This window comes from Phyllosticta citribraziliensis (genome assembly GCF_038025025.1).
Source record: "Phyllosticta citribraziliensis strain CPC 17464 chromosome Unknown J3D65scaffold_2, whole genome shotgun sequence".
Classification (NCBI taxonomy): domain Eukaryota; kingdom Fungi; phylum Ascomycota; class Dothideomycetes; order Botryosphaeriales; family Phyllostictaceae; genus Phyllosticta; species Phyllosticta citribraziliensis.
In genome coordinates this window covers 1,385,055-1,404,781 of record NW_027117339.1, presented here as the reverse complement: position 1 = coordinate 1,404,781, position 19,727 = coordinate 1,385,055, and the positions used below count along the sequence as shown (strand labels likewise).

Below are 19,727 nucleotides of genomic sequence, written 5' to 3'. Positions count from 1 at the left end.
GAGTTTGTTCCCGCGAACAATGTGTGCTCACAACAAGATCTGTGTGACAAAATCCAGTCACGGCTGACAATCGCGCGAGCCCTCCAGGCAGTCGACTGAGACGCCGCTTTTGGATGATGGAAGAATGGCCAGTATAGCCTTCGAGTTGGCGCCTTGTGCAAGCGACAACAAAGACAAGAAAACGGTCATGTTGGGCGGATGACCGCTTGGAGGTATGAAGACAAAGAGTCTTTCCACCTCGTGAAAGGAACTGTGGCCAGTCTTCGACGCCATAAGTAGGAATCGAGTCCGTCTCCAAGTTGCGCTTCCACCGGAGCCTCTTTCCACAATGTGTTTCTACAAACTGTGCATCTTTCAAACCTGTGGCCATTCATTTTGGCAACCGGGGCCGTTACTCCTCTGCTCGGCGTCGTCGTATAATCCAGCCATTGGGTATTCCGAGACTTGTTTCCCGCAATCGCACCCGTTCCAAACCAAGAAGGTCTACTCGCTCTGCTGGCCGTGTCAGCAACAGCGAGATGCGCTGCTCGAGGAGGCGGATATGCGAGGCGGAGAGGTCCGGTTCGAGGAGTGGAAATGGCGCATGCGTTACCAGAGCCGACAGGCGGAGCAGAATGCGTGGAAGACGTGGGGAGGCGAGGATGCCGGCAGTAGCGTACGGGCGACCAAGGGGCGATTTGGGAGGATCAAGGCGGGGCTGAGGGTGAGCTCTGGAGGAGCAAAGTAGAAGAGATGGAGACGAGACGGCACAACGGGAGGGCGGGCGATCTTGGCGCGGAGCCCCAGGTTCGGGCTCGGGTGGTGCACGACCTGGCCAGCCTAGCCCAGCCCGGGGCGGCGAGAGTGGACGAACGACGGCCTCCCCATTACCTATCCGAGAGCTCCAGCTTCACGGCATCAACCACTCACCTCTCCTCGCTCCCACCCTCTGTCTCTGCGAGCGCCTTCAATCGCTCGCAAGTGCGCTGCCTCGTTGAATTAACCGTCTCTCCCTCGCCCACGACCCGCAATCCGCCATGCCCATCCCCGAATCTGAGGCGTATCTCAAGAGGAAGCCCACGGTCCCGCCCAGTTTCCAGGGCGTCAGCTTCGATGACGACGAGGGCATCAAGAAGGCGCAAGATGCCATTATCCGTGAACAATGGGTCAAGCTCATGATGGCACGACTTGTGCGCGAGGAGATGGGCAAATGCTATCGCAGGGAGGGCGTCAACCACTTGCAGAATTGCGGACACTTGAGAGGTCAGTTGTGAGGAGGGTTGGACGAGCAGCAAGACCCAATGGCTACACCCGGGCCAATGCTTTGGATTGCGCAAGCTAACGCAGCTCCAGAGAGATACTTTGAGCTCATGAAGCACTGCAAGATCAAGGGATACTTGTGGGAGATGAAGCACCTGCCTCCCGAGGGCTACAAGTACCCTGGCGACCCTCGAAACTAAAGTCGACACTGGTGCTGCGTGATAGATGGAATGTCTGGCTGGATCTGGCACGGGCGCAGCTACGGTCAATTACGGCCAGCACGGTTAGAACACCGAAATAGAGGAATGGAACATCGGTGCGGCCATCGCGAGTCTGTCGATCATTTTTGAAAGCGAAACTGGTGAACTTAGGCTCGTTGTATGATACCAAAAAATCGGCTGCATTGAGAAGTTGAAGCAGGTGTCTCATGATGTTGACGTGCTACGCTCCAGCTGTCGAGGCACTGCACTGCGGGCGGCTCACCCACCTAGCTCTGTCCCTGCCACTGCCCAGCTTCGGCGTTTCCCTCGACGCTCGACCACCAACGCGAACCAGAGACCCATCGTCGCACATCAACAGACCATGCGAGGCGGCAGCTTGCTGATCTCCTGCCAAGCGCGATTCCTGAAGCATCGAGAGGAGGCCAAGCCAGGCTGAGGCGCTGACAACAGTGGGGAGCGTTCCTTCGGCTCGCCCTCAACGTCACTTCGACCTCAACACCAGGACCAGCTATCAGCAATGCCTTTTCCCTTCCAGCTTCCCACCACGGGCGCTCTCTCATTTGCCGACTTTTTCAACAGCAACACCCATCCATCGCTCCCGCTCGCCGCAACGACATGTCGAGGAGTGCTGCGCGACGTTCTCAAGAGGCACAAGCGGCTTCCGCCGTCGTCCCAAGCGGCCAATCTGCCCACGGTGCTGTCGGCGCTGAACGAGTACATTCCGTACCTCTCCGTGTTAGACGCAGGGCTCAGCGGCAAGAGCATTGGCAGTGAAGAGGTGGATGTTGTCCTTGTCAAAGAGCTCCAAGTCGACTGGCGAGCAACGCTCACGGCAACGCTGCCCGGACGCGACCCTCCCCGCGTCAAGCTCCAGAGCCTGGAGGCCGAAATCCTCTTTGTTCTCTCTACCCTGGCGTACGTCTACTCGCTTCTTGCGCGCGCGCAGCTGCACTCGCTACAGAGCTCTGCCACCCTTCCCACGCCAGAACAGCGCACTGGAGCCATTTCGTCAGCAATGCGCTCGTTCCTGGATGCGCACTCGATTCACGCCTATCTGGTCCAGCGATCGGGGCAGTGGACCAGTCCGGCCGCCGTCGGTGACATTAGCGCGCCGGTGCTCAACGCGCTGGCCGAGCTGTCTCTCGCAGAGGCCACGCTCATCGCCGTCTCCAAGGACGACCCGTATCCCGCCGTGGTGGCCGAGGACCGCAACAAGCAGTCCAAAGACTGGATGTTCAAGGCGCCCGACATTCCCAAGGTGCGGGCGCATTTGTTTGCGCGGCTGTGCCTGGCGGCGGCAGAGCATGCTGCTCGCGGACAGGCGACGCTGGGCGGAGCGAGCAAGGTGGACGAGGCGTTGGCGCGCTATCTCGATGATCTCAAAAGGACGGCACGGGGCAAGGCATGTCGGTTCTTCGGGATCGATGCAGAGCTGTCGGCAAAGACGGGCGAGGGCATCGCATGGCTCAGAGGGGCTAGGAAGGAGCTGGGGTTTCTGGGGGCAACGGGAGACGATGAAAAGAAGGCAAAGAGCTTCACAGCAAAACTCAAAAAAGACCGGGCGGAGAAGCGCGAGGACAAAAAGATCGAAAAGGGGGTCGACTGGGGCACCGACGCGGGGAGGCTCGAAGAGGGCAGGGTCGTGGAGATGCTGGAGAAGAAATGGGTCCGGATGAACGACACGGTGCGGGGACCCCAGCCTCTCCTGAGAGAAATCTGCCAATCCGCAAATGAGCCTTGTTTTGCTGACAATGATGTCGAAAAAGGTCGGAATGGACACGATTCCCCCGTTCGAGCCTCTGCTGGCCACCATGCCGTCCGGCCGCGAATACCACACGCCCAAGCCTTTCAAGCTGCCTTGCCTCGACGAGGCCATCGTCACGCGCATGCGCGCGCCACCTGATCCGAGTGACTCGGCCTTTGCCGGCGACGAAGACGACAGCGGCGTCGACGACGACAATGACACCAACAACAACGACGACCCTATCGGAGCCTTCCCCGGCACGCGGTCAGACTATGCTGGCTCCAGTAACTACTTTTGAGAAGACCGAGGCGTGCTGCCACCTACCGTAGATCGGTGCGTGCCTAGGTAGGCTTGATATCTACTTTTAGAATCACGGCTTATTCCTTCTTGTATTTGGTGTGTGTGTTTTGTGCTGCCGCCTCTCTTGGTCTGCAAGACGTTGCAAATGCTACAGGTCATCGTGCGCAGATCCAAAAAGGGGAAAGAAGAAAGTGGCAAGGCTTGCCGCGGCCCCGTTTCTGTCGTCTGTCCTTTGTGTGCCTCGTGCCTCCAACAAAGACCCGGACCGCACCGCGCCGCACCGCACCGCTAGGTCTGCTCAGCCACCTGGCTTGCTTGCCAGCGACGCAGGCGAGCTCTAAACCGGGAATTTTGGCCGTTGCGAATGATTGTGGTAGCAGTGGTGGCCATCATGACGACGACGTCGCTTTCTCCCTCGTTCTCCCTTTGGTTCCCCCAGACAGGTAGCCGAGCTGTGCGACTGGACCGCAACGTACATGCGATGCCCTCGTGTCTTTGTGCTCGGCCAACCGGCCAGGCATCCTGTGCCGATAGTACCCAGAGGCCCTCTTGCACGATCCTTCGTACACTGTATGCGCGTCATGCTCTCTAGGACTCACCTAGGTACTAGTAATCCAGATCCTGGTCTGCAGATGCGATTGAGGCGGCAGAATCGTCGTCATCGCCGGACCGTTTGGCTGCTGGCACTTGGTCGCCTCATGCACAGCAAGTAGCTGAGGACGATGGAAGACGGTAGAGAGTAGGTTGGTGGCGGGCAGGAGCATTAGTTGAGGAACAACGCGTCTGATGGTAAGGTAGAGCTGGAGAGGGATACGGTGGCAAAAGTGAGCGCAGATTATGGATACGAACGAGAGGAGCAGGGCACAACGTCGAGTTGAATCACTACAGCACTATCTTACAGCAAGAACTTGCATCTAGTGTCAGATGAAGAGAAAGCTTCTGCCTCATCTCTTCATCTCTTCGCAATGCCTGCCGTCCTTCCGTCATCCCTCGTCGCCTCTTTCACCCCCTTTCTGGTCTTTCCTTTCTATTTCTGCATGCATCATCCATCCGCTCGCTCCCCACACACCACTCTCGATCACTCCATCTCGTCTCACCTCACATGAACCCAGACGCGCTCAGCACACCAGCAAACCGCGTCCCAAGTTTGAGTAGCATCGCAAAGCAGGTGCAGTAGCATTGTCAAAGTCGCAATTCGCAGTCGCAGTTCGCAGCTGCAGTAGCATTGTCAAAGTCGCAGTTCGCAGTCGCAGTCGCAGTCGCAGCAGCGGCGGTGATGGTAGCAGAAATAGGACTTGCTTGTATTGAAGACTCTCCATTTCGTGCCTCTCGCTCTCTTTCTCTTTCTCGCCTGTTCTCCCTCCATTCCTCCCTTCCCCGTGACCCGGGAAACTCATCCGTCTATCCGTCCGCTCGTTCGCGTGCTCGTGCAAGACGGGTGCTGCAGGCGACGGCGGGTGGATGTGGGAACTGTTGCGGGTGGGCAGGGCGAGGCAGGGCGAGGCAGGGCGAGGCAGGGCAGGGAAGAGCGTGACTGGGTCGGCAGCACGTACCGTACCTAGGTAGGTAGGTAGGTATGTGTGCGGGAGACGAGCCTTACCTTGCAGTGAGGGCGTCGACAGGAGGATGGAAAGAGCACGTTGCCGACGGAAGACGGATGGGCGAACAGCCGGGTGGCCGGACGGGTGGGCAGAAATGGAAGGGAAGTGAGCAGCCGGCAGACGGACGGACGGACGGGAGTGACGCGTGGTATGAGCCGTTGATGGGCAAGGTACATGTAGGTGTGTGGTGGTCGGCTTGCAGTGCGTGCGTGCCTGGAGATCACAAGTTGTGCACATCTCGGCCCCGTTGGTTGACGCGGATGGACGGGTAGGAAGGAAGAGGGGAAGGGAAAGACGACGGAAGGCCAGGCGTCGGGGTTATCTTGACCGTATACAGCCGGGAGGGGAAGAGAGACAAGGCAGAAAGGGGAAGGCATGCAACAGCAAGTGGCTGTAGAAGGAGTGGTGGATGTGTTTGCATGCCACGCAGGCCACGGAGGGACGCGTGTGGCTGTGGTGTTTGACAGGTCGGCTTCGGCCATCGACCACGTACTGGAGCATCCATCTCGGCAATAAGATTAATAGATCGGTGGGAATAATGACAGGGCACTAAGTGGGTGGGTGTTTGAGCTTGCTGGTGGTGTGCAACGAGATGTGCAAGAAAGGCAGGGGCGTGTGTGCGTGCGTACGGTTTCATGATGCGCTTGCGTTGCCGTTTTCATGTGTTTACGGGGCATGATGATGCTGCTGCTGCCTCAATTGCTCAAAAGGCACGTTGGATAGAGGAGAGCAATGTTGGTTGACGGCTGGTGCTCTCAGTTAGCTTGTTCGTTTTGGTAAAGGGGTGCAGGCACGAGATACCAGGAGAACGACCAAGTCATCGGCAGTTGAGATCATCCCGCCTCCGTGTCAGAGATGGCGACATTTGTGCTAGCTTGCAGACCGAGTTGGCCGGAAATGGACAATCCGCCAGCCCTGATCTTGTACCGCGCGCCTCCAAGAGACGGACAATGTCGTCTTCGTCTCCGTCAGGCTACGTCGTGGACGCGAACAGGACCCTAGTTTCGCTGATACACAGGGTAGCAGGTCTTTCATGGCCATGGCTATCGTCATACTCGGCCATGGAGAGCTATATTTGGGAGTATAAGTGTGGGGAAGCGTGGGCTGGGTCGGCAGGAGCCAAAAAGGCAGCACGGCAGGCTTAGACGAGTACTCCTGGGCGGAATTATGGAAGGCTGAGCATTTCAACCACGTTCAGGACACCCGTATTACGGACGGTGGGAACGGCGGGAGACTGGGTAGGGCTGAAGAGACCAGTCACTGGGCTGGCTGCGCTGCGGGTCAGGAGAGAGGGCTGAGATGAGCATGTCGTGACTTGACCGTTTGTTGTCGAGGGATCGACCTCGATCAAACCTCAGGTGGTTACCCGCCCTGTAACCTTTGGACGGCGGATAGCAGCGCTTGGTGTACCCCTCTGAGGCGGGTGGAAGTTTTGTCTGTTTGATGTGCTGGCCAAGCCTCGTGATTGTGTATATTGGACAAGATGACTGCGGGGCTAAGCGCCGATATGGGCGAACTGGCCAGAAATAGAAAAAGACAAAGGGAGGAAATAAAAAAGATTGAAAAGCAAACAAGTCGAGAATACCCGTGGTTCGATGCCGCCATATGCTTGACTGCTGTGGCCGATTTACATGTTATGCTATGCTGCAACAAGGATGAGCAAGATGTGCAAAGCAGGAATTAATGCAGTGGAAATTAACAGGCTCAGAAGATGTATGCAAAAGATCACTTCTCTAACACGACGCCTCCCAGGCCTTGATCGTCGACCCAGGACTCGCCTTTGGCCAGCGCTTCCCGCAGACCCTCGAGCCTCTGCCCCTTGGCGACCCATCTCCCGTCTAACCATGCCGCCAGACCATCGTCATCTTCTGGCAACTGGCTAAGCTCAAAACGGTCGACATGGACAAAGGTGCGCCATCCGGCCTCGTAAAAGTTGGGAGTCACGAGGGTTTGCCAGAAAGATGGGGCGCCGGCAGCCTGGAAGCGAAGAGGAGAGCCAGCCTTTGAATAGGCTATCGTAACGTCGTAAACGGCGCGGACTTGAGGCGCAGCTCGTAGGGCCGTAACGGCGGCAACGAAGCCCTTGGGCCGCGGGAGCAAGGTGTGGATCGGGGCGGGCCGCAAATGGGACTTGGAGTAGGCAACAGCAGCAGTGTGGGCTGCCGAGGTGAAGCGTGTGCCTTCACTATAGGAGACGAGCCCTGGAAGATGAGTTAGCAGCAGACAGACATGGCAGATGGTGTGGTAGTGCACAGGGGTCCAAAAACGGACAGGGACATTTTCATGAGGGCACACGAGCATGGGAACTGCAGCCAACCGGACGGGTTCCGGCGAAAATGGCGCGGGAGGCGAGGAAAGGACAGGCAGGCAGGCAGGTAGGCAGGATACGTACAGACGGGCCATTGTCTATGGATGATGCCTCGGAAGACTCTGTCCAACTCGAGGCGGTCGGTGGTCCAGCGTCTGCTCACGAGGGGCATGCCCATGGCCCAGAGGCCCCAGCCGAGAAAGGGCACCCAACGCAACGACTTCTTGGCGAACCAGCGGCAGCGGCCAAGCATTCCCTGGTGCAGGGCAAGCTGCTGGATCATGTAAAAGTCGCTCCAGGCAACATGGTTGGAAACGACGATGGCGGACTCAGCACGGGGCAGCGGGCAGCTTGTGGAGACGACGATGCGGGCGCGATTGCAGCGGGTGAAGACGGCCTGGATCCAAGCCCAGACAGATTCGGCGAGCACAGACGAGGCGTTGTAGACGGCCGTGGGGGCGAAGAGCTTGAAGGGCAACAAGAGAGACAGCACGGCGTCGACGAGCAGCAGGTAGGCCAGCCAGGGGAGCACGAGGACTACGGCGCGCACGAGGCGGAGCGGTGTGGAGACGAGGTGGAGGTGGAGGGGATACAGGGCGGCCATGGATGACTACGGTACGGTATGTGAGGTGTGAGAGAAGTCTGGGGGAGGGGAGACGTGGGAGGGAGAGAAGAGAGGGAGTGTCGGGGTCGGGGTCGGGGTCGGGGTCGGGGTCGGGGTCGGGGTCGGGTCGGGTCGGGTCGGTCGGGTCGGTCGGTCGGTCGGCCATCAGCTGAGGGAGCGGAGGGGGGCCCGGGAGGGAGCGTCGCCGGCCCGTCCTGCTCCTGCTCCTGCTCCTGACTTGGATGTACAGGTAGCCCTGCCTGCCCTGCCTGACTAACCTCCCTCCAAACGCTCGACATCATCTCTCCCTCGCCATCCTTCAAGCATCGACTACCAAGCTCCAAGCAACAAGCTCCAAGCTCCAAGCTCCAAGGAAGCATCCTCCCCTCCCGCCTGGACGCGGCCCGCTCCAGACCCATGCCCGCAGCCTCGTCTTCCACGCCCGCCCCGCCCATTCCAAATCCACCGCGCCGTCTCTTTGCGTCCAAGCGTCGAAACGCTGGAACCTCTCGACGTGACGCCCTTTTTGTCATCCGCCAGAACAGACAGACTGCCAGACATCTCGCTCTGCTCTGCGCCTCATCTGTCAGACGTCAGTATCCGCATCTCTGCTCAACCACTCCCGTCGCACCCTGTGATCAGAGCTTCATGCGACATCACCGCCAGTCCACCTAACTATTAAACACCGCCCCGGCTCTTCCAGAATCCTTCCATCTTCTCCACACCATCAACCCCATCCTTCCCGCAATCTTGTTCCTGCCCCAGTCCATGCGCCCATTGACCCACCATGGCCGCCCTCTCGCCAGACAACATGGACCAACACTTCCACCAGCAGTCCAACGCTTTCGGTAAGTCGACCTTTCTTTCGTCCGTTTGTCCCTCTCCTTTTGGGTCATGGCCCTGTCAATTGCTTAGCGTCCCAACTTTGCCGCCATCAACACTAGTCTCTGACAGGCTACCTTGCCATATGACCTGCCCTGCGGCATTGTCTGGCACCGCACGTCTGGGAGCCTTAGTCTGACCGGCTCCTCTTTCTGTTTGAATCTAGCCTCTTGTCTTCATGCCATTTTCTTCAATGCCCAAAGGATTCGTTTGCTCTTTTGTACCCACCTACCTACCTCTCCTTCCCCTCTGGTCTTCCATCCTCCTTCGACCCCCGCCGTAGCGTTGCAAAATGATTCAAGCAACCGCCACTACTTGGGACACGTCGCTAATGCCTTGCGGCCATGGCTCTCCACCCCTCGAGGCCGTCGACCGCTTCGATCCTGCCCGTTCCTCTGCTCCATCCGTGGAGCATATTTCGAGCAAGACGACCGCGTCGACGAGCCTCGTGCAGACGGTGGAGTGCCAACCGCCGTATGCCGTATCAGAAACCGAAACCAGCCCCAAACACCCTCTTTCAAGTTTCCCTTTTTTCGGAAAGTTTGGAGACAAGAAAATGACAAGAGGTTTGCTCCCCAACAAGTCGAGTGATTGGTTGGCTGAACTCCGCAGATGGTCAGCCGCCAAAGAGGCGCGGCCCCAAGCCTGACAGCAAGCCTGCCTTGACGCGCAGGCAAGAGCTCAATCGCCAAGCACAGCGGTACGTAGCCTGATCCCGGCCGTCCCAACTTGGTCTCACGTCCGCCCAGGACCCACCGAGAGCGCAAGGAAATGTACATCAAAGCCTTGGAGCAGGAAGTCTTGCGCCTAAAGGACCTCTTTGCCGTCACGGCGCAGGAGCGCGATGCCATTGCCGAAGAAAACAGGAGGCTCAAGGAACTCTTGGCCGCCCATGGCATAAGCTACGACACCAACAGTCCGAGCGGCGGGTTTCGAATGGCTGGAACATCAAGCTACGACGGAAGCTCGAGGGGAAGCGTTTCGGGAAGCTACAACACTGGCTCCGCCTCAACCGGTTACACATCTCCGCCGCCCTCGATACCTCAGCGCGGCGCTGCAAATATGTCCATGGCGGGCATGGCTCCCGCCCATCCAGGAGTCCTCCCGCAAAACAACGGGATGAACTATGACCAAATTGGCATTGATTTTGTTTTAACGTACGACCGCACACCCTATCTCTCTCCACCACCTCAGTAGCACGGTCAGCAAATGAGCCCGCCCACCTACCTCTGGCAGGTAGGTAACGGACCCCTCTTGTGCTTTCCGGGCCCTCTATCCATCACCCAAAGGCGGTTCTCTGAAGCAAACTCAAGCCCACCACGTCTCTGGAAATCACTAATCTGACGTCTCGTTGCGCACCGGCATTGCAGTCTCGAGAAGCCATGCATGGACCACATGCAATTCTTACTGGTACGCAGCCAGGACAGCGAGGCCGAAGTATCGGGCCACGCCCTGATGACGACGTGCCCGCCGCACTCGCACATTGCGAACGCTCCCAAGGAGCAATATCCCCACAAGATGCCCGACGTCGGCACAGGTGACCTCATGAAACTGCTCGATTTGAGCAACAGGCTGCCAGTCATGGAGGGCGAGATGACGCCCGTCATGGCATGGGCCATGATCTTGGGTCACCCTCGCCTGGCCGAGCTCACCACGGATGACATGGCCATTATGAAGGAGGACCTGTTGGCCAAGGTGCGGTGTTATGGGTATGTTTGACCTGCGATTTCTTCGACGACTTTTTCAGCACACGCATATTACCATATCAACACAAGAGCACTTTCCCCGGGGTTGATTATTATCTTTTCATGATATCTGGCACGAGAACCTTGATAGCCTCTGTAGCCTCCATTCATCATCCCCTTTCTCTGTTTCCCTCGGTCTCTGTCTTTGTCTCCTTGCTTTCTACGACGATTGCTGTATTACCGTTTTTCTTATCCCCTCTCCAACAAACACCAACCGACCCAAAAACGCGCAACTTTCAACGGCAGCATCCCACAAGGACTCCAAAAGACTGACTTGCCATTTCTTCTCCGCATACAGCTTCGGCGCCGTCATCGAGGAGTTCGAGGTCCGCGACGCTCTTAGCAGCGTCCTGGCCTCAAAGGGTCAGCAACCCGTCTCGTACTCTTCTGCCTCGTCTGTCTGAGTGCTAAGGTGCCGACTTCGACTTTTCATGTTCAAGGTCTTGTGGCTTTGACGGGTTAGGCGTAGAACGGTGTACATGCCCACGGCGATGGTGTTGCGTAAGCTATCTCCTTTCTTTTTTTGAAATTGGGCTCATTTACCACTCATGGGAAGGGGTGGGTGGGTTACGGCGCTGGATCCCGACTCTCCTTCTTCACGGCAACTATACCTTGCCCTTCCTTTAACCCTTTTCTCGTGTGGCGAAAACATAAATCATGTGCGCGCGAGCGCAAGCAGCTGCGATGTCATGGCCGGCGGATTGGCGGTTTCTTTGAACATTTCCTTTCTCCCATTCTCACCTACATATATTCATTACCGGGGTTTGAGAAGATCAACGAGCGGCATGCTTCGTGTTGCAGTCAGCCCAGCCCGCAAGGGCAAGACGGAAAGAAATGAGGAATATTTCTCAAAGCACTGAGATTGACGGCCATGTACCATCGAATCCAAATTGAATCGACCTTTCTTATGAATTCATCTTGCTTCTGCTTCTGCCTCTGCTTCTGGCGTGTCTCAGTGCCACATTCATGGATGCGTTTCAAACTCCGCGTCACGGTTCACCCTGCCCACAGACATGGACAGACACGACAGCACTAAAAGAAGACGAAGCAAGTGCTACCTAGACTTAAAGGTTGCAAGAATTTGGTCAAACGAAGAATAGAATGCAACATACACTCCACGAAGTATGTGAGAATGTAACACCGACAGGTAATAAATGTACAGGAGAGGCAGAAGAAACAAAAACATACAGAGCTCCTCTCAGCCTGCATCTCCCGGGTGATCAAGCAATCACTCTCCGCTATACATTACCCCCGTCGCTCCATTCATAGCAAGAGTAATTCGCTGTACACCTCTGCTCTTCCTTTCCTTATCCCTTTTGTACACTTTGTTTTTCTCCTCCTTGATTTGTACATACATACGACTGACTATACATCAACCCGCCAATTTACATGCACGTAGAGACAATTACAAAGCGGAATGTAGACAGAAAAGACGACAGCAACGCGGGAAAGGAAATCACACAGAACTGCAGATCCAGAGGCGGCAGGCGAGCGCCAACCGGCTAGATCGATGGTGGGGGAATCAAATGTAGAAAAGAAGCAGTGAGCAACAAGTAGGAGACAGGAAATCAGGCGATGAGGTGAAAAGAGGCAGTAGGCACATGATTTAGAGGAGAAGGTTAAAAAAGAAAAAGGGCGGGAAAAAGTGGAGAAAGAATCTTGTCCACTCCACATATCCATACTACGAAGGAGAAAAGGGTGTCGAGCGACCTGCCGTACGCTTGCGGAAGCCGGATAGGGAGACTGGTGGTCAGCTAGCGAATAGCCATCCATTCGTCCATCCCGGCAGCCCCGTCGGCGCACGCTTTGGAAAAGGTCCATCTTCGATTGCTGCATCCGATCATCGTCGAGATCAATGACGACGAGATGTACTTCGTCTGTGGTGTAGACTCTGCGTGGCTGTGTATATCCACAGTACGGCCGTTGGGTCGAAGGTCGGCGACTCGGCAGATCGTGGCAGCAGTGTGAACATGAAGAAGAAACCCGGACAGCCGTCAGAGGACTGACGACCGGGGGATAGAGAAGAAATTCGGGCCATGTGCAGGGGGTATCGGGCAGTGTATGTGCATTTGGGGAAAGGGGGAAAGGGGGCGAGACGGGCAGGGTAGTCGAGACAACTTGCCGAATGTGGCTCCGGAAATGGTGCACCCGTTTCGACATTGACGACAGAAAGGCGGGGGCAGGTGGAAAATCCAAGAGCGCTCTCGAACGCGCGTCGAACCCTGTCTTGACGTCGAAGCGTCTGTATAGCGTCGTTGGTGTAACGGCAGGGGGACGGTGCGGTAATCGACGGGCAGCGCTGACTTTGTGCATAAAGGACCGCCGACAGTTGACGGGTGACGGCGGGGGCGGGGCGGAAGAAGGGGGAGGCGGCGGTAGCAGCAGTGGGCGGGGATCTGCGGTCAAACATAGGGCTGGTGATGTGGTGTTGAAGTGCTGAAAAGAGGACGAGTTTCGCTCGCTTGGTGTGGTTTGAGGTTTTGAGGTTTCGTTCGTCGGTCGGTCGTTCGCTTCATGGTTCGCTCGGGATGGGGTATTCGAGTCGAGGTTCGCAGCCAGGGGCAGCTCATTGGTCGGGTTCGTAGGCAAGGGGGTTTCGTCGTCGTTGGTCGTGGCTCGAGGGCGCGGGGCAGAGACAGCGCGGTGCGGAAGGCAAGCAAGGTGCGACAAGTTGCTCGCGTGGAGCGAGCCCCTTTTCGTCCTCGTGCCCATTCCACGCTGCGCTGCCAACCTTACCTCACGGCAAGGCTCCCCTTAGACGCTTGCCCGCCGCGAGTCCGCCGCCGCCGTCGTTTTAGACGTTGACGCCCGGCCCGCAAAGCACGCGGTGAAGAGGCTGGCCAATGAGGCTCGGAATGACGACGCCGCCGTCGCGACCGGCTGGTTGGGTTTTGGCTTTGGCGCGGCTGACGCTTGCGGTTCTTGCTGCTGCTGCGGGGCTATGGCTGTGGCACATGGCGATGTATTAACTTTCCGCTCTCATCCATTGGCAGGCAATATAGCGATCAATGACGAAGAATGCAGAAAAGGATGAATGTCAAATGTGCTGAACAAGATTAAGCCTCGCTCTCACCATCCTGCGCGCCGTTGTCCGCCGCTTTCTGTTTGCCCTTCTCTGGCTCCTCCTCTGCCGTCGTAGTGTTTGTAGGTTCCTTTGCATCCGCGGGGGCTCCCGATTTTGAACTTTCGGCGTTGGGTTGGTCCTCAATCGAAGTGTGCGTGATTCCTCGCTCGAGCTCTCTGAGCAAGTCCTTCTCGGCGTCTGCCATGGCTGCTTCAGTAGACTCGAAAGAGGCCTTGCCCAAGGTTTCGTCGTCATACATGGTTGGTGGGCGCGACGCAGATGCCAGGGATGGCTCCGCACTTGGTGTCTCCGTGGGAATGTCGTGGGGCTGGTATTCCTTGCCCTCCGGTATCGTTGTCGCTTCTTCAACCTTTTTTATGTCGCCCTCCGCAGCCTCAGAAACGGATGATCCCCGGTGGACTTTGTGATCCGGCTGACCTGCCAGTTGATCGCCAGATGTCGCGGTGGCTGGAGTGTCAGGCATCGGGGCAATGGACGACTTGACTGAGATGGCAGCCGAATCAATGGAGGAGCGAGGCTTGTCCGTACTAGTCCTTTCCGCTGGCGTCCTGTTCCAACATCAGAAGCCTCGAACTAATGAGTGCGACGGGCAACTCACTCAGTCTCTGCTACTTTGATAGAGGGAGTGCTCTTCTTGCTCGCAGCGATGGATGCGACCTCACTGCTTGCTCGAGCCATTGCCTCTTGCACCTCGACCGACAGCGAAGGCTCGTTCTCCTTCTCCCTTGACGCAGATGTAGTCGAGGCAGCAGACGAGCCTCCCTCTTTGGGTGGTGCAGCACTCCCGTAGGGCGCTTTGAAGTTGGGGTTTTGTGGCGCGGTAGTAATTGAAGTAGCTACCGTTGGCGCGGGGCCAATGACGTCTGGAAGCTCACCGAACTCGTTCAACTCTTCAATTTCGAGGATGTCCTGTTAAAATTATAAGCTATGGGACGTGGACGTGAGTGGAGCAGCGCTCCGAAGCCGCAGTTCATGGATCCCGAGATTTGCTCGGCAAGACGTCAGGTGAGGACTTGATCGCCGCTACAACACTTACACCCAGAACATAGCCCTCCTTCACAAGCAGTGGCAGTTTCTTCCCGGCAGCCCTGCGCTGAAAGAGCTTCCTCGCTTCCTCATTTGTGGCCGTGTCGATGTACGTGAAGGGAATGCGATTCGCTTTGAGGATTGTTTCCATGCGCGAAGTGGCCGTGACAATGTGCGAGGAGCCAGCCGTCAGGGACGTGAACAGGTACAGCGTCTGGTCGCTGTCCCACTTGCTGAGATCGGTCGCCATGGCGGGTCAGAGCGGTTGGCGACAGGTAAGGGGCTCGGATTGAAGCGGACGAGAGCGGATGGCGTTGGTCGGATGCTGCGCCAGCGAATTGTGTACAGAGCGTGGGAGGGAGGGCAAACGGAGGTGGTGGAGAGAGTTGAAGAAGAGTCGGGCGCTGGCAGTGGAGCGAGCTGTGGAACAAACCGACAGGGAAGTGAGGACAGGGAAGGAGCGCGTTCCCCTTCCCGGGGACGTGGGTGGTGGAGTTTTATCGATAAGGCGCGGTTCGGTTTGCTGCAATAATGCGAGTCGATGCAGTGCTTTTGCTTGGATAGGGGGCCCGGCCGCCTGTCGCTATCAACCGCCAGCGCCACGCGTCGATCTCTGGCTCTTCACGCTCTGGTCCAGAGTCTTCGATGCGCTCTCGTTGTCTTTCCCTTGCCGATTTCCTGGACAACAAGCATGCAGGAGGTACAGGCGCATCGACTCCCTCCTGGACTCTGCACGTCGTCCAAACCTCTCACATGTTGACGTAAATGGCCGGTCGAAGCGATGACGGCAGGGCAAATTGTGATCCGCGCACTCCAAGGAAGACGACTTCAAAAGGCCCAAAATCAAATGCCGCATACGGTCTTTACGCAAACACTTCAGCCTACGGTTTGCTATGAGCACACCTTGCGAGACGGCATGAATCGTTTGGCAGCATCATGGCATCAATCATTTAAGGCACAACCAGGAGTAATGCAACTGTTTCGAATTCACGAGGAGCATCAAGAGCGGCTTGGCCGCAACACGAGGTAAGTGGTGTTGGATGATTCAGCCAAAACTAGGCCTATAGAGGTAAACGATGCCCCTGGTCCGAAACCAGCATGTCGGCACGGCACGTCACGTTCAACATCTCAGCTTCCACAGCACACTTCGAATTCTTGCATCTAAAAAAATGAAATTGGTATCTTTCCAAACAGTCATTCCAAAACACCCGCGTCAACCGCCTTCGGAGGCGGTGCATCATCACGAAGACTGCCCGAGGGAGTCGCATCCTTCCCCTCCAAAACCTCTGCCTCCCGGCCAACCATCATGTGCTGGATGTTGACCTTCGGGCCCTTGAACCACTTTCTCGCCGAGATGATCCACCACCCGAGAGCAATGAGCATAGTGCCGCCCCAGACGACGACGGTCCAGTTCATTCCATCAATCCTGTGCAAATGTCAGTCGTGCCAAATCGATCCAACAGAAGAAAAACTTACGTGAGGTTGGCGCCTCTCGTCGCTGGGAGGCAGAGAATGGGAATCATCAAAGCCACAAAGGCCGACGCAACGGCGCCAATGGGGATGCTCAGGCGACCCAGGTTCCAGGGACCGGGCCTGAAGTTGCCTCTGGTGAAGAAGACGCGGATAAAAATCGGCGTCGTGAAGGCGAAGAAGGCCGCCAGTCCGCCAATGCTGAAGATGGCGTCGATTGCTACCTCTCCGGCGAATATAAGCAAGAGCATGAGGCATCCCAGCACGCAGTTGAACCACACGGCGTTGACAGGCGTGCGCGTGTGCTTGTTGACTCTGGCCCAGAAAGTCGACCCGGGAAGACAGCCGTCACGCGCATATGCAAATGTGACTCGAGAGGCGGCAATCATGCAGCCCTGGCCCATGGCGAAGCCGGCGATGACGGTCAAAGCCAGGACGGCGATGGCGATCTTCTCAGGCACACATTGGATCAAGTATGCAGCAAACGGCTGTCCAAGATCCGAGTCCAAGACCGCGGAAACGTCGACCACGGTGTACGCAACAACCAGCTGCAAGACCCAGCCAAAGACGCCACCAACCGAAGACGTCATGACTATGGCCCGCGGCGACGCCATGTTGGCGTTGGAGCACTCTTCGGCCAAGTGAAAGGGGGAGTCGTAACCAGACATGGTCCAAATAACAGCGACGAAACTGGCCAGCACTCGCAGTCCAGCCGGATAGTCCATGCCTTCGTAAACCTCTCCCCAGACCTGACTTGACTTGCCAAAGCGCGACAAGCCTCGTGATTCTCGGTCCGTGCCAGCCAGGATCAGGATGATGACTGCAAAAAGCGCCAACACATTGAAGATGGACCCGTATGAGTTGAGCCGTGCCAGCCACCTCGTGGGCATGCTAGACATGAAGCTGTGGATGATCATGAGGAGCACAGTGAGCAGGAACGTCTGGTATTCCGTCGGCGTGTAATCCGGATTGTTGATCGACGCGGCCGCGAGCATCATGGCAGAAGCTCCGTAGTTGACAGACGGCGCGGCCGTGATCTGAGCCAGCCAGTTGGACCATCCAGTCACCCACGCAGCGAGGGGGCCCCATCCAGGAGGAGCGAGGACAGCGGCAGCGTAATAGAGGCCGCCGCTGGTGGGCATCGAAGAGCAAAGCTCGGCCATACTAAAAGCCACTGACTGGATTCCGACCATGGCAATCAACCAGCCCCAGGTCATGCCAGCGGTACCTGCGTAGCCCATGCCATAGTACAAGGTACTAGCGAAGCTGGGGAGGAGACCTAGGACCGCAAAGGAAACGCAAAACGTCGTGAACAAGCTGAACTCTCGCTTGAATTCAGACTTGTATCCAAGAGCGGCGAGCACTTCTTCATCTTGATCGAACTCGTGGGTCGGGTCGAACGGAATGTCACCGGCTGGCAGAAAGTCAGTTTAAGATTCTTCCAACGAAAATGCTTCTTACCTGGCAGAATCGAAGTTACCGGCTCATCAGCAACGGTTCGCTTATGGTAGGATCCCGATGTGATGCTGTGATTCCGTTCGACCATATTCAAAGCAAGTGCTTTGCATTTATGAGAAGAGGTGGGGATGCGACCAAGAAAGCGACGGGCGACTGGGCACGAGTTGGCTGCTGCTGCTGCTGTATCTGCTACTGCACGGCGGGAGAGGAATAATATGCAGATACAGAACCTTCTGTCAGTACGGCTCTGAGTAGCTAGACTATATGGAGTTTACGGCGAACAAGGACCCCTCCTGGAGCCGATGATAGGAACAACGGCGACCAGACCCAAATAGGCATCTATAACCTACAAGGAAAGGAGTGCGGCGGCCATGTGGGATCCAATCATGACCCAATGACAGGCGTAAATTACCGTCAAATGACCAGGGACTGGTTAGACAGTCTGGTTGGCACGTCTGTCTCCAACGAGCTGCGTCGACTGGCCTCCGCGCCTTATCATCGACAAGATAGCGAGCAGCAGCAGCGACCTACGGCAGCGCAGCCTATCTCTGCGCCACATACCCCTCCAAATCCCCAGAAAAGCGGAAAGCTTCCGTTTGATCGAAAGAGATACACCCTCGGACTCGCGAATCTCGGTGCGGAATGCTGGACATGTTTCGTTCTCCATTGCCGCCGTGGTGGTTGTCAGCGGCCGCGTCCTCGATGGGTTGACTGACTGGCTGGTTGACTTTTGATAGCGATTCAGGCGCCGTGTTTAAAAGTCATGGCTCAGATTGCGACGATATCGCTCCAATGCCAATACTGTGGGGGCAGTTTTGGTGCTCTTCGTGGAGGAACAATGTGCTTATCCAGGTCGCGCGCGAAAACCAACGACGCAGAAAATGTCCTGCTCTTCTGCACAAAATAAACAGCAACGACTGCCACTGGGCCAAAGAGGAAAGGCCAAGTATTCAGGATTGGGAGAACTGCAGCCAAGGGTCAGGATTGACCGCATACTGAGATCTCAAAGGGAAAGTTCGCAGCGGCAACCCCTGCTGCATATCGGCTGGACGATGACCGATGTCTTGGTTTCTCGCTCGCTCGCTGCCGCCTCCCGCAAGCACGTATGTACATATGCCGTGGGGCGTTTTGATAGCGCGAGTACATACTGTGTCGGGTAGGTCCATGCGACGCAGAATTTCTCTGGCTTACAAGAAGTACGCCTCGAGCGCGGAGGTAATCCGTGGGAAGGATGTTGGTTGCATCATGATGCCTGTTGCCGATTGTTCGACGACGCGTCGTTGTTGTTCAGGTCCAGTCGTGTTGGGCATTGGTAAAGGCGGATGTCGGCCCGCTCTGGCTCTCTGCAGGGCGGCAGATAGATGATAACCGAGAGGACCGCCACACGCGGGGTGCAGCAGGTGAAGCCAGATCTTTGTGTTGCTGAGATACGTAATGAAATTGGTCTTCCCCGCCATCGACGCTGACGTCAATCATCACCACTGCCATCCGGTAACCACCAGGGTTGTGCGCGCCAAGCCGGCTCTGGGAGTTTTTGTACAGAGCCCCATGTGTTTAACGACCTTGTCAAATCACGCAGAGCGGAGTTGAATCATGTCGCATACGACTTGGTTCCAAGCTGCTTCTGACCATTCTCATCTGGACGCTACTGTCCATCAACTATTGCCGCCTCGATAGCGAAGCTGAACACTGACCTCCAACTTCTTTCTCTCTGCCTGCTATTGAGACTCAATACAGAAATTAGATATTAGGAATGTTGTTCTGAAAAAAAGTTCGGAAAAAGCATCCTTCGAATAGCCCCGTCCAGGTGGCTTGTTCTTCCCTCTGTCTCCTTCCACTCGGGACGGCTCACTCCGCTCGCCACGATCTGGTGTGGTGGGGAGTAGCTCCATCTCAAGGGAGCCCAACCATGGGCTGGCTGGCTCACCTCGCCTTTCCTTCCCTAGCCTCGCTTGGTGAACGAGACTTCCTGAAAAGATCCAAATTCTATTTGGATTTTCATGTCCTTGGCAGCCCGCACTCTCTGAGTGGAGTACCAGGTTTG

At 56.7% G+C, this 19,727-nt stretch overlaps 7 protein-coding genes across 7 annotated transcripts; 3 read left to right on the top strand and 4 right to left on the bottom strand.

Moving 5' to 3' along the window:
- Nucleotides 1-863: 863 nt before the first annotated feature.
- Nucleotides 864-1,655, top strand: J3D65DRAFT_613767 (NADH-ubiquinone oxidoreductase 12 kDa subunit mitochondrial precursor). The gene is made up of 2 exons (XM_066799145.1): nucleotides 864-1,242; nucleotides 1,333-1,655. The coding sequence occupies exons 1-2, from the start codon at nucleotides 1,017-1,019 to the stop codon at nucleotides 1,437-1,439; spliced, it is 333 nt and encodes a 110-aa protein (XP_066658723.1). The 5' UTR covers nucleotides 864-1,016; the 3' UTR covers nucleotides 1,440-1,655.
- Nucleotides 1,569-3,741, top strand: J3D65DRAFT_215332 (pH-response regulator protein palC). Its single transcript, XM_066794534.1, has 2 exons — nucleotides 1,569-3,144; nucleotides 3,227-3,741. The coding sequence occupies exons 1-2, from the start codon at nucleotides 1,978-1,980 to the stop codon at nucleotides 3,500-3,502; spliced, it is 1,443 nt and encodes a 480-aa protein (XP_066658722.1). The 5' UTR covers nucleotides 1,569-1,977; the 3' UTR covers nucleotides 3,503-3,741.
- A 2,783-nt stretch (nucleotides 3,742-6,524) lies between these two features.
- On the bottom strand, nucleotides 6,525-8,085 carry J3D65DRAFT_613760 (uncharacterized protein). The gene is made up of 2 exons (XM_066799144.1): nucleotides 7,498-8,085; nucleotides 6,525-7,306 (listed from the first exon to the last, which is right to left on the bottom strand). Exons 1-2 carry the CDS (start codon nucleotides 8,015-8,017, stop codon nucleotides 6,831-6,833), a joined length of 996 nt encoding a protein of 331 aa, XP_066658721.1. The 5' UTR covers nucleotides 8,018-8,085; the 3' UTR covers nucleotides 6,525-6,830.
- A 733-nt stretch (nucleotides 8,086-8,818) lies between these two features.
- Nucleotides 8,819-11,218, top strand: J3D65DRAFT_215272 (uncharacterized protein). Its single transcript, XM_066794533.1, has 7 exons — nucleotides 8,819-8,865; nucleotides 8,972-9,465; nucleotides 9,512-9,599; nucleotides 9,649-10,056; nucleotides 10,270-10,608; nucleotides 10,943-11,145; nucleotides 11,201-11,218. Exons 2-6 carry the CDS (start codon nucleotides 9,192-9,194, stop codon nucleotides 11,046-11,048), a joined length of 1,215 nt encoding a protein of 404 aa, XP_066658720.1. The 5' UTR covers nucleotides 8,819-8,865; nucleotides 8,972-9,191; the 3' UTR covers nucleotides 11,049-11,145; nucleotides 11,201-11,218.
- A 343-nt stretch (nucleotides 11,219-11,561) lies between these two features.
- On the bottom strand, nucleotides 11,562-13,602 carry J3D65DRAFT_215247 (uncharacterized protein). Its single transcript, XM_066794532.1, has one exon. The coding sequence runs from the start codon at nucleotides 13,354-13,356 to the stop codon at nucleotides 12,010-12,012; it is 1,347 nt and encodes a 448-aa protein (XP_066658719.1). The 5' UTR covers nucleotides 13,357-13,602; the 3' UTR covers nucleotides 11,562-12,009.
- A 1-nt stretch (nucleotide 13,603) lies between these two features.
- J3D65DRAFT_215246 (uncharacterized protein) lies at nucleotides 13,604-15,279 on the bottom strand. The gene is made up of 3 exons (XM_066794531.1): nucleotides 14,766-15,279; nucleotides 14,328-14,638; nucleotides 13,604-14,277 (listed from the first exon to the last, which is right to left on the bottom strand). The coding sequence occupies exons 1-3, from the start codon at nucleotides 15,003-15,005 to the stop codon at nucleotides 13,701-13,703; spliced, it is 1,128 nt and encodes a 375-aa protein (XP_066658718.1). The 5' UTR covers nucleotides 15,006-15,279; the 3' UTR covers nucleotides 13,604-13,700.
- Nucleotides 15,280-15,780: 501 nt separating this feature from the next.
- J3D65DRAFT_215190 (amino acid permease-domain-containing protein) lies at nucleotides 15,781-18,123 on the bottom strand. The gene is made up of 3 exons (XM_066794530.1): nucleotides 17,687-18,123; nucleotides 16,232-17,639; nucleotides 15,781-16,181 (listed from the first exon to the last, which is right to left on the bottom strand). Exons 1-3 carry the CDS (start codon nucleotides 17,769-17,771, stop codon nucleotides 15,950-15,952), a joined length of 1,725 nt encoding a protein of 574 aa, XP_066658717.1. The 5' UTR covers nucleotides 17,772-18,123; the 3' UTR covers nucleotides 15,781-15,949.
- Between the last annotated feature and the right edge of the window lie 1,604 nt (nucleotides 18,124-19,727).